The 12,294-nt window shown below is 40.5% G+C and overlaps 1 protein-coding gene across 9 annotated transcripts in view; it reads left to right on the plus strand.

Moving 5' to 3' along the window:
• The first annotated feature begins 2,590 nt into the window (after positions 1-2,590).
• The window catches only part of TMEM241 (transmembrane protein 241), a 112,263-nt gene continuing 102,559 nt past the window's right edge, over positions 2,591-12,294 (plus strand). For 8 of the 9 annotated variants that reach the window (XM_043443744.1, XM_043443749.1, XM_043443748.1 and 5 more), the window contains exons 1-2: positions 2,591-2,756; positions 5,399-5,445. In XM_043443744.1, coding sequence (XP_043299679.1) covers positions 2,685-2,756; positions 5,399-5,445 — 119 coding nt within the window. In that variant the 5' untranslated portion in view covers positions 2,591-2,684. Of the gene's footprint in view, positions 2,757-5,398; positions 5,446-6,269; positions 6,368-12,294 lie in introns of all 9 variants that reach the window. The other variant, XM_043443752.1, reaches the window with a different exon arrangement.

The following is a 12,294-nucleotide window of genomic DNA, read 5'->3' on the forward strand; positions in this document are numbered from 1 at the left end:
CGTAACGTGACCGGGAAAATCCGGAATAGGTAAATCTGTGAAGATAAATCAAACTGGTGGTTGCCAGGGAACAGGGTTGGGAGGAGGCAAACGAGGAGTGATTGGTTAATGGGTTTAATAAAGGGTTTTCTTTTGGGTGATGAAGCGGTTTTGGAACTTGTTGATAGTTGGACAGTATTGTGAATCTGTTCAATGCCACTGAATTTTACACTTTGAAAGGGTTACACTTTACCTCAGAGAAAGAGTGTGTGAATGAACCATTTAAGTGTTTTAGGGGTAAAGCACATACTGGCTATTCTCAGATCAAAGGAAACTACAGTGAAGCAATGGTGAGGACGAGGTCAGGAAGCTTAAGGGAGCAGAGTAAAATGCCAAGATGTTAGATGGGTGATCCACGTGGACCTTGAAATTACCCAGCAAGACTGCAGGGCTTGGGGTGGAATGGAAGAGTGTGAGTAGGTGCTGGTCTTCAGAAAATGTGCAGATTGTAACCCAGAAAGGTCGGTAGATGCTCTGCTCCGGAATCTTAGAGACAGGCAGAGATGTCAGAGGATAGCCTTTTAGCAGGAGTCACATTTTGGCAGCTGCGCTGGACAAAGCAAGGCGTGCCAGCTGGCTCCCCTGCCTTGCACACCAGACAGAAATGAATAGTCTGAGAGGACACGCAGGCTTTACTTCAGACAAGGAAGAGAGAGGGCAGGCTGTGGGGACAAGGGAAGTTTCTTTATCCTGAGTTGGAATTCCAGGTTAGAACAGAGTTTGTGAGTTAACAATCCTAATGGTTGTGTCTCAACAGTTAAGGTATATACTTTATGTCATCAACTATGTGCTCCTTAAAAGGGAAGATAGAAATTTGCAATATTTACAGCTTACATTTACAAATATTATTAACAGGAAAAATGTGGTTTACCAACAACAGCATGTTGTTGTATATTACTTGTTTTTTTTTTTGTTTAGTCCTATATTATTAAATAGTGAGTTCTTGAATGGGGTAATGGCCATTTTGCTGTGAAGTGGAATAAATACAATGTTTAAAAGATTTAGTTTCAGTTTTTACTCCTATCATCTCTGCTGATAAACTCACTGGTGCTCAGTTGCGATGATCTAGTCTAGAATTTGTACTCCCTAAGCACACGGAATCAGCAGATTCTTCAGTCTCTAAAGGGAACAGAATTAAAATTCTTTACTCTTTCTTATTGAAATTAGTTGTCAATTTTGAAAGTAACTGCTTCAAGCAATCAACAAATATTCAATAACTACTTACAACATTCCTAAAGTCCTGTGGGAGAAGAAGAAAACTATGAGATATCATTGGAGAGATAACATATTCACATAACAAAGTTGAATGACAATACAACACTTCTGTCTCAAAAGAGTGCATGATTAATTGCCACATGACAGCTATAGATAGTGAATGTTTCAGGATTCTTTGCTGGTTGGAGAAATCTGGAAAGGCTGCATGGAGGAGGTGCTACCAAATTAGACAACCAATTTGGAGAGAAGCTATAAAGCTAGTTTAGCTGGAATGAACAGCATAAAACTAGGTATATGGGTAGGAAAGTCTATAATATGTTTAGTGATGACAGAATTTTCCTAAGTTTTCTATAGTGGGGTGTTATGGATATAGGTCGGTTAGGTTCAATTGGGACACAGTGATTTTTGAACCCTATGCAACCCATTGCCATTTTCCTTCTTTCTTTCTTTTTTTGACTGCACAGTGTGACTTGTGGGATCTTAGTTCCCCCAACAGGGACTGAACCTGGGCCACTGGCATTGAAAGCCTGGAGTCCAAACCACTGGACTGCTAGGTAATTGCTGGTTGCCATTTTCTAACAACAAATATTTTGTTTTGTTCCCTTTACAATTATTTTTTAAATTGATATGAAGAGTTGGACACGGATGAACTGAACTGAATGCTCTAACTATAAAAGATAAATGAAGGGAGAATAATTTTTAATAAAATATATATTCTTGATTGCATTCAGATAAGGTATCCCAAGCAGTAGGAAGAAAATAGAATGGTGGTTCCCATTCCCAGGGGCCCCAGGGGAAGCTGTTCCCTGGGTGTAGAGTTTCAGTTTAGCAGGATGCAAAAGTTCTAGAATCTGTTGCACAACAATGTGCATGTAATTAACACTACTATACACTTAAAAATGGTTAAAATGGTTATACAGCAAATTATATGTTGATATTTTTAATGCAATAAAAATGTGAATTTTAATATGTAAATATATCTGAGTGGATTTCTTTTCATTTAGTTTACTCAGGATTCAGTGGGCTAGCTCTGAACATTTTTCTTTCAGTGTTAATAGACTGTTGTGAATTGTTCTGTCAGCTGCTTTTCTCCCCTCTTACACCATTTTCTACCTTTTTACAAGGAGTACCCGCTCTTGCTCTACAGGTGGTCACAGCCCGGCTGCCGCTGCGGCTGCGGCTAAGTCGCTTCGGCCTTAGTGAACCTTATTCCTCCCTCCACATCTTGGGGAGCTGGCCCCGCCCACCGCAAGCCTGGGAGTTCTTGAGGAGGCGCGGCCCCTTTAAGAGGCAGGCACCCGGGGCGGTCGCTGCGCCGATTGGCGGAGCTCGCAGCCACGTGGCGGTCCTGGCAGCAAGGGCTGTGGCCCGGCTCTGGTGGCGGCAGTGGGGCTTCTGGGGGGTCCCTGGGAAGGGGCGCAAGTTAGCAGATGTGCGTGAAGAAGTGTCTGGTCGGCCTCACGTTTTGTACCTGCTACCTGGCTTCTTACCTCACGAACAAGGTGAGGGGGGCGGGGGCGGGGTGGTGATGATTGCCCGTGGGGGATCTGAGTTCCCAAATCGTGTGTGGACCAAATACTGCCTCCCGATTTTTATCTGATTTGTTCCTGATGGTGATGGAGAAGAAAACAACTCTGCACGATGCTCTTTTAGAAGGAAGATTTGTTGGACAGTACTGTCCTCGTTTCTCGTGCTGTCATACATTCTTTACATCTACTGGGAAACTGGATTTTTGACTGGTGAATTCCCAGGAACTTCATTTTTGGATATGTGGACTACTTTTTTGGGAAGGGGAAAGCTGTTGGCCCCTGTTCCCTCTAGGAGGAAGAGTAGGAGAGGAAATCATGCACGTTTTGCTCTCTCTTCTAAACATACCCCTGCCCAGAACCACCAAGGTTCCTGAAGCCTTTAAATACAAGATATCAGTCCATCTCCATCTCTGCCTCACACCACTGATTCTCAAACCTATTTTTCTTGTGACTCCATCCCAGGCATTTCGAATATATTTAAGAGTTTTTCGTGAAATTATTAAAAAATAAAACGTAAACCTAATTTTGTTTAATGTCATAAAACCCTTTTGATGAAAAGTCAGAAAAGCAGTGGTACCGTGTTTTTGTTTTGTTAGGAGGGAGCCTTGGGTTTGGCACTAGGTAGAGAATTGTTAGATCCCTGTGAGCTAGGGTGGGATATCACCCCTTGTCCTGGACTCTGGGGTAGATGCCAAGCCAAAGTGATGATAGGGGTCTTAGGACCACCTTTCCCCACCGTAGGGTCTCTACTACTCTCTTTCCACTCCCCCTTGTGGGGGGAAAAAAAGCAAACCTAAAACCCTCTTTCTCTAGAAAAGAACTACTAGCAAATAGCAATGAATGAGCATTTATTGTCTTCATGTAGGTTGTTCAGGATGATGCAAGACATGGTCCAGATGCTAACATAATCCTTCCCCTGTCTCAATGTTACAAATAAAATATCAGAGGAAAGTGCAGAGGAACATATTGACTTAATGTGAGTAAATAGGCTTCAAAGAAGAATGAAGGTCCATCTCTAGGATATATACACCAGAGCATAGGCAGGTAACTATACTTGTAATATTTAGAAATTCATACACGGGGAATTACAGGTTGATTAATCCATGGGGGAAAAAAATAGAAATGTAAGCTTGTATAACACCAGTCTATTGCGCTTTTCCGGAGAAGGAGATGGCACCCCACTCCAGTACTCTTGCCTGGAAAATCCCATGGACGAAGGAGCCTGGTGGGCTGCAGTCCATGGGGTCGCTAAGAATTGGACAGGACTGAGCGACTTCACTTTCACTTTTCACTTTCATGCATTAGAGAAGGAAACGGCAACCCACTCCAGTGTTCTTGCCTGGAGAATCCCAGGGATGGGGGAGCCGGGTGGGCTGCCATCTATGGGGTCGCTAAGAGTCAGACATGACTGAAGTAACTTAGCAGCAGCAGCAGCAGCATTGCGCTTTTTAGATCATGTGAAGAATCAGTGGTGTCCTTGCTTAAAGCCATTTAATGGTCTTTAGGCTTTTAAAAAATTCTTTAAGTGTTCCATCATAGAAAAAATAGAAAAAGATACCCAGAAAGAAAGACAAAATACAGTTCTCCTGTTAATAATGTGCTGTAAATTTGGTTAAAAGACATAAGAGAAATACAAGTTGATCTTAGTTGAATTGGCTTAAAAAAAAACAAAACCCTTAAAAAACACACCCAACATGTTAGTTACCTGAGCAGAATTAGTTAGGAAAAAAATCCTAAGAATGCAAAACCAAACAAAAGTGGAAAGAAAACAAAGGAAAGAATGAATAGGATGACAAACACAGAAGGCAGTGAATTTTTAGGTAAACTGGGCAATATATCTAATTTATCAAGTGGATACTCTGAGAAAACCAGCTGTGTCCAGGGGTTTTTCCAGTTTTCTCTGGAGTTGCCACAGTTATAGCATGGCACTTGCAAGGTCTGGGAATGCTGAGAGGGATCAGCTGGCCACAGTATCTGGCCCAGCTGTTGTATGTTCCACTTTGTTCCATCCCCAGCTGAGAGGTGGTCAGGCTTCTGGTGACCCTGGGGAAAGCAGCTTCCCTCACCCCCTTTTTAAAAAATTTTACTGGAATATAGTTGTTTGACAATGTTGTATTGGGTTCAATTGTACAGTGAAGTCATTGAATTATACATATGCTCATTTCTTTTTCAGCTTCTTTTTTCGTATAGGTAATCATAGAATACAGAGTAGAGTTCCCTGGGCTCTACAGTAGGTCCTTGCTGGTTGTCTATTTCATGTACATGTATATGTTAATCCCAAGCCCTGATTTATCCCTCTTCCACAGGTTTCTCTTTTCAATATCTGTAAGTCTGTTTCTGTTTTATAGGTTCATTTGTCATTAAAAAAAATACATTCCACATATGAGTGATAGCATGTAATACTTGTCTCTCTGACTTCACTTAGCCCCTCTCTTTAGTATAAATTAGAAGGTCATTGTTTTTCCCCACTGTGTGATTTCTTTGGGGAGGAATAAGAAAGGCCTTTTTGAAACTTGAGTGTATTTATGTTTCTTTAGTAGGGATTTCCTTGATTATATGGTCTATCAATTCTCTATAATTTGAAAATGTCCATTAATTTGATATTTGTTTTTCAGTATGTCCTGTCTGTCTTGAAATTTACCTACCCTACGTTATTCCAAGGGTGAGTATCTTTTATATACATTTGTAGGAAATGTCCAACTAGCATCATTAAAATATTTTTAATGACTGCATAGATTTTTCATTAGATAGACATACTGTAATTTATTTAGTTGTTCTATTCATGGCATTTAAATTGTGCCCCCTTTGGGGGGTATAAATGCAACAATATTTTCAGACTTCTTTTTGCACTTAAATCTGCCAAATTTCTATTTCTTTGGACTAAATTCCTGTATAAGAAATTTAGATTAAAGAACATGAACTTCTTTAGTCATCTGCTTGAATATTAAAAATTTCTTTTTCAGAATTGTTTTATCAATTTACATTGTAACCCAGCCTGTGTGTGAAAGTTTCTATGATATTTTGAGTTGTGCTCAGAGTATGGCTCATTTTTTTCCCCTCTCTGATAATTTCATGAGCAAAAAGTAATAGCACATTGCTTTGCCTTACCATTTTTTAGATTATTTGTGAAGTTGGATGGTTTTCTTATGTTATCCACTTGTATCTCTTTTTTCAGAATTGTGTTTTTGTGCCTTTTATCTTTTTATTTTTATGATTTATTTATTTTAAATTGAAGGATAATTGCTTTACAATATTGCATTGGTTTCTTATCCTTTTACTACTCTTTTATTTTTACTAGTGTTTTAGTATTTTCTTATTAATTTAATGAATTCTTCATATTTTAAGGATGTTCACAACTTTTTTTGTCATATTTATTGAAATTTCTTTTTTTTCAATTTATTCTTTGGCATTTCATTTTGTTTATAATTATTTTGATTATTTGGGCTTTTTAAGTGACGTTATAGACAATTCATTGTTTGAACATAGGAATGAAGCAGCAGAGAGAAACACAGATGAATCCAGAATGTGGTCTTGTAAACTAAGGAACACTGTTAGAAAGAAGACAGAAAATGGTGTAGAGTCAGGTCAGTAGAGTAGATACTGGAGCCACAGCATGGAGTGCTCTGGTGCTCACATTTCCCCCTTTTACCTTAACCACCCGCCCCCCAGCTTTTTTTTTTTTTCGCCCCCCAGCTTTTTAAAAAATATTTTATTTTTATATTGATTGTTTCTTTTGTGATAGCTATCATTGCTTTTAGGGGCTTCCCAGGTGGCACTAGTGGTAAAGAACCTGCCAGCCAATGCAGGAGACATAGAGATGTGGGTTTGATCCCTGGGGTCAGGAAGATTCCCCTGGAGGAGAGCATAGCAACCTACTCCAGCATTCTTGCCTGGGAAATCCCATGGACAGAGGAGCCTGGTGGGCTACAGTCCATGGGGTCATACAGTGTTGGACATGACTGAAGTGACTTAGCATGCACTATTGCTTTTATACTTATTCTTCTCATCACTATATCATATAAATATTCACCTATATGTCACTAAAACTTTTTTCAATTCTTAATTATTATTTGTTTATTTTAGTGTATGGTTCAATGTGAAGAAATCATTCCCCCCCTCATGGTTTTTATTTATGCTAGCCCCATTTATTATATTTTGTTGTATAATCCTTCATTTTGCTTTTAGGTTGTTAATATCATATGTGAGGTCATTTTCCTAGGGTCTATTTTTGAGTGCTTATTTGTCAGCTTTTACGAAAAGGGACTAGTGCTAAATTGTTTTCATTATTATAGTATTTAAATATGTGGTAGAGCACACCATCCCTCATTCTCCTCTTCCTTTTTTTTTTTTAAAGTATCACAAATGGATACAGAAAAGCAGGGATAGACATCTTAATATCAGTCAAGATTGAATTCAAGACAAAAATCATTAAGTAAACAAAGAAATATGTGTTACAATGCTAAGCAATGCAGTTCAAAATGAAAAGACACGTTGTAACGCTAGAGCGTGGAGTTCAAAATGCAAATGAAGTAGGGATGAATATTTGTCAACCAAACAACAGAGCATCATCTTCTGTCAAATAAAAATGGCAAGACTATCAGGGATAAATAGAAACATACTACTAATAGGAGACAAACTTACTACTATTTTTTCCCATGACAGATCAACTCGACAAACAAAAAACTAGAAAAAAATATTTCATAAATAGTGCAATTAATAAATATCAGACTCAGTATCTTGAAAATAGAGATTATGCCCCCTTTTAAAATGCCCATAGAATATCCACCATGAATAAAGCATCAATTATTTCCAAAAGAGTCGCAATTATACAATCCCAGTGCAGTAAAACTAGATCTCTACCTCAAAAACAAAAGTCCTGCCTACAAAGGGCTCTTGAACATATAAAAAGATATTCTTCATTCATGAGAAAATATAATTTTATACTGTGTTGAGATATATTTTTACTAACAAGATTTGAAAAATAAAATTTTAAAATTTGATAATATCGTGTTGATGAGGATGTAGAAAGCAGGTAGGTGCTCTAGGGACTTCCCTGGTGGTTCAGTGGTTAAGACTTTGCCTTCCAATGCAGGAGGTGTGAGTTTGATCCCTGGTTGGGGAGATAAGATTCCACATGCCTCTTGGCCAAAAAGTCAAAACCTGAAAAAACAGGATCAATATTGTAACAAACTTAATAAAGACTTTAAAAATGGTCCACAGCAAAACAAACAATAAAAAAAAGCAGGTACTCTCATGCTGTCATGCATTGATTATAGGTGGAAAACTGTTGATGTTGATAATTGGCACAATGTCGGTGATTGGCATTTTGGTAGAATATAGCAATATGGCAATGGTTTGAATCCTTCAATCCAGCAATTCCACTTCTGGGAATCTACCTGACAGATTTACTTGCGTTTATGTAAACAAAATATGTGCAGGGATATACATGTGAAACATTACAGCCGTTTGTGACAAGCATTTTTAATCAGCCTAATTTTCATCTATATAGAATCAATTAAATAAATTATACTGTATTCCTTGTGGAATACCATTCGAACATTAAAAAGAAGTAAGGAAACTCTTGTGTATTGAAAAGGAGAGATCTTCAAGATCTCTCCAAAAGAGTGTAGTACACTACCAACTTCTAGAAATATGTGTATATTCTCCTCATTTAAAAAAAAAAGATTGGGAATTCCCTGGTGGTCCACTGGTTAGGATTCAGTGCTTTCACTGCTGTGGCCCGGTGTTCAGTCCCTGGTCTGAAAAATAAGGTCTTAAAGCTGCTTGGTGCAGGAAAAAAAAAAAAAACAAACCATTAGAGGACTTCCCAGTGGTCCAGTGGTTAAGACTGTGTCTGCCAGTGCAAGGGGTGCGGGTTTGATTCCAGGTCATGTGGCTAAGACCCCACATGCTTCCCAGCCAAAACATGAAACAGAGGCAATATTGTAACAAATTCAATAAAGACTTTAAAAATAGTCCACATCAAAAAAATCTTAAAAAGGTGAAGATCCTAGTAAGACTGGTTACCATAGGGAAAGATGGACATGGTGCATATAGCAGACAGGGAAGGGGAGAAGTTTTATCACCACTTACTGTTTTATGCTTTTGAATTTTTTGTTCTTTATAATATTATCACCAATATGTTGTTTCAGGTGAACTTTACAATCACTGTCAAGTTTCTCGCTAATAGTTCATAGCAAAATTTTAAAGGATATCATCCATGATTGTGTATATTTTGGTCAATGAAGCTGGGATATTGTTTTCTCCTTTTCTGACCCTGATTGTCCTTTCACTTCTGTCCAGGTTGGGGGACTTAGGGAATTTAGGTGGGAAAGGATGTTGTGGTCACCTGAATTGCTTTTTACCCTCCTCCTCTGTAGGCTTCCCCCGAGGCTCAGTGGTAAAGAATCCACCTGCCAAGTAGGCGACGCAAGTACGAAGGTTTGATCCCTGGGTCAGGAAGATCCCCTGGAGAGGGAAAGGGCAACCCACTCCAGTATTCTTGCCTGGGAAATCCCATGGACAGAGGAGCCTGGCAGGGTACAGTCCATGGGGTGGCATAATAGTTGGACACGACTGAGCAGTTCAACAACAGCAAGAAGCTTTGCTGGAGCCACTCTCTCACCTGTGAGCCATTGTCCATTCTGGGCCTCCTGCTTCAAACAGGCATCTGCTCAGATTTATTGGCTTGGCCAAAAAGTCCATTCAGGTTTTCGTACCATTGTATGGGGGAACCCGAATGAAGTTTTTGGCCAACCCAATAGTTTCTCTAGGAAAACTTACCCAGCTCCCTAGACTAGATTAATTGCTCCCTGCTAGGGTGTTTCGTGCTACCTGGTACTCTTCCCCTTAGGACTTTATCACACCTTATTGTATTTACTGGTTCATTCACTTACTTCCCACTACACTAGGGTTCCTGTACCTCAGCACTATTGACGTTTTGATCTGGTTAACTCTTGTGGGAGGCTGTCCAAAATGTTACAAGGTGTTTGGCAGCGTCCTGGCTTCTACTTACCAGATGCCGGTAGCGATGCTTCCCCCACCCCCAGTGGTGACAACCATAAATGTCTCCAGATACTGCCAAGTGTCCCCTGGGGGGAAGATCCAAATGATCGAGATCCACTGCTCTAGACCAAGCTGTTGGAGGACATGACTCCATGTATTTCCACGCTGCCTGGTGGAGTCACTGAAGGCTCCACGAGGGAGACATAAAACCTGGATCTTATAGGATGGGCAGGTGTCCACCAACACAGAGGAGATGGGAAGATGTTACGGGTGAAGAGGACCACATGTGCAGACTCTAAGAAGTGTGAAATAACCTGGCACATTGCCGAGGCTCTGGCCAGTTCAGTGGAGGTGGAATGTGGCTGCCACTGGCAGATGAACAGGAGCTGACCCTGGGAGGGGCGGCTGCAGGTCCTGGGAGGCTTGTGTGTCCCATGCAAGTGACTTTGTCCTTTAGGCCAGGGGATCTCCATTGTCATGTCCCAACTCGTGGATGTGTTGTAATCACCTCTGGAGGGGAGGTGTCTCAAGTCATAACTACAAATAAGAGGTTTTGAAATTTACGAATGACTCACCAAAAATAGAGTAAAAGCAGTTACTGCAGAACAGGATAAAGTTGTGCCTATAGTACCTGTCACTCATTTGGCACTCAGTCACATCTGACTCTGCAATCCCATGGACTGTAGCCAGCCAGCCTCCTCTGGCCATGGAATTCTCCAGGCAAGAATACTGGAGTGGATTGCTATTCCCTTCTCCAGGGGATCTTCCCAACCTAGGGATTGAACCTGGGTCTCCAGCATTGCAGGCAGCTTCCTTATCGTCTGAGCCACCAGAAAGAAGACCGTATAATACCCATCATTCATTTGGTGTTTTGCTGTGCTGTCTGTACTGGGAGGGGAGGGGTGTTTATTTTGTCACCTGTGCCCCCTGCCTGAACTTTGCACTTGAGGAAATGTGTCTCCTGAGAACTTCATGACCCCAGGTGTGTTGGCGTAGTAAGGGGGCTGAGAGCTGCTGCCTATGGCATCAGGAGGAATCAACTGTTCTTAAAACAAGTGAGGAGCACAATTAGGTTTGCATTTTAGAACAAACCCTTTGGCTGCAGCATGGAAAATAGACAGTGCAGGGCAACCCTGGAGAGAAAGGGGACCCATTAAGAAACTGATGCTGTGATCTAGATGTGGAATGATGGGAGGCTGAATTAGGCAGAGGGATGGAAGGGAAGGCTTCAGGTTTCAGAGCTGTTATGGGGTAAAGTCAATAGGATTTTGTAAGTAGATGAGGGAGGTGATGGCAGAGGAGGGCTAGGATGACATCTAGGTTTCTGGTTTGGCTGATTAGGAATAATAGGAGGATGACCAGGATGGGAAAGGGGAAATTCCAGGTTATGTTTGTTTTTTTTTTTTTTTTGCTTTTATTTTATTTTTTTCCCATTTATTTTTATTAGTTGGAGGCTAATTACTTTACAGTGTTGTGGTGGTTTTTGCCATACATTGACATGAATCAGCCATGGATTTACATGTATTCCCCATCCCGATCCCCCCTCCCACCTCCCTCTCCACCAAATCCCTCTGGGTCTTCCCAGTGCACCAGCTCTGAGCACTTGTCTCATGCATCCAACCTGGGCTGGTGATCTGTTTCACCCTTGATAATATACATGTTTCAATGCTGTTCTCTCTAAACATCCCACCCTTGCCTTCTCCCACAGAGTCCAAAAGTCTGTTCTGTACATCTGTGTCTCTTTTTCTGTTTTGCACATAGGGTTATCGTTACCATCTTTCTAAATTCCATATATATGCATTAGTATACTGTATTGGTCTTTATCTTTCTGGCTTACTTCATTCTGTATAATGGGCTCCAGTTTCATCCATCTCATTAGAACTGATTCAAATGAATTCTTTTTAATGGCTGAGTAATATTCCATGGTGTATATGTACCACAGCTTCCTTATCCATTCGTCTGCTGATGGGCATCTAGGTTGCTTCCATGTCCTGGCTATTATAAACAGTGCTGCGATGAACATTGGGGTGCACGTGTCTCTTTCAGATCTGGTTTCCTCAGTGTGTATGCCCAGAAGTGGGATTGCTGGGTCATATGGCAGTTCTATTTCCAGTTTTTTAAGAAATCTCCACACTGTTCTCCACAGTGGCTGTACTAGTTTGCATTCCCACCAACAGTGTAAGAGGGTTCCCTTTTCTCCACACCCTCTCCAGCATTTATTGCTTGTAGATTTTTGGATAGCAGCCATCCTGACTGGCGTGTAATGGTACCTCATTGTGGTTTTGATTTGCATTTCTCTAATAATGAGTGATGTTGAGCATCTTTTCATGTGTTTGTTAGCCATCTGTATGTCTTCTTTGGAGAAATGTCTGTTTAGTTCTTTGGCCATTTTTTGATTGGGTCATTTATTTTTCTGGAATTGAGCTCAGGAGCTGCTTATATATTTTTGAGATTAACTCTTTGTCAGTTGCTTTGTTTGCTATTCTTTTCTCCCATTCTGAAGGCT

This window comes from Cervus canadensis, chromosome 23 (assembly GCF_019320065.1).
Source record: "Cervus canadensis isolate Bull #8, Minnesota chromosome 23, ASM1932006v1, whole genome shotgun sequence".
NCBI classification, from domain to species: domain Eukaryota; kingdom Metazoa; phylum Chordata; class Mammalia; order Artiodactyla; family Cervidae; genus Cervus; species Cervus canadensis.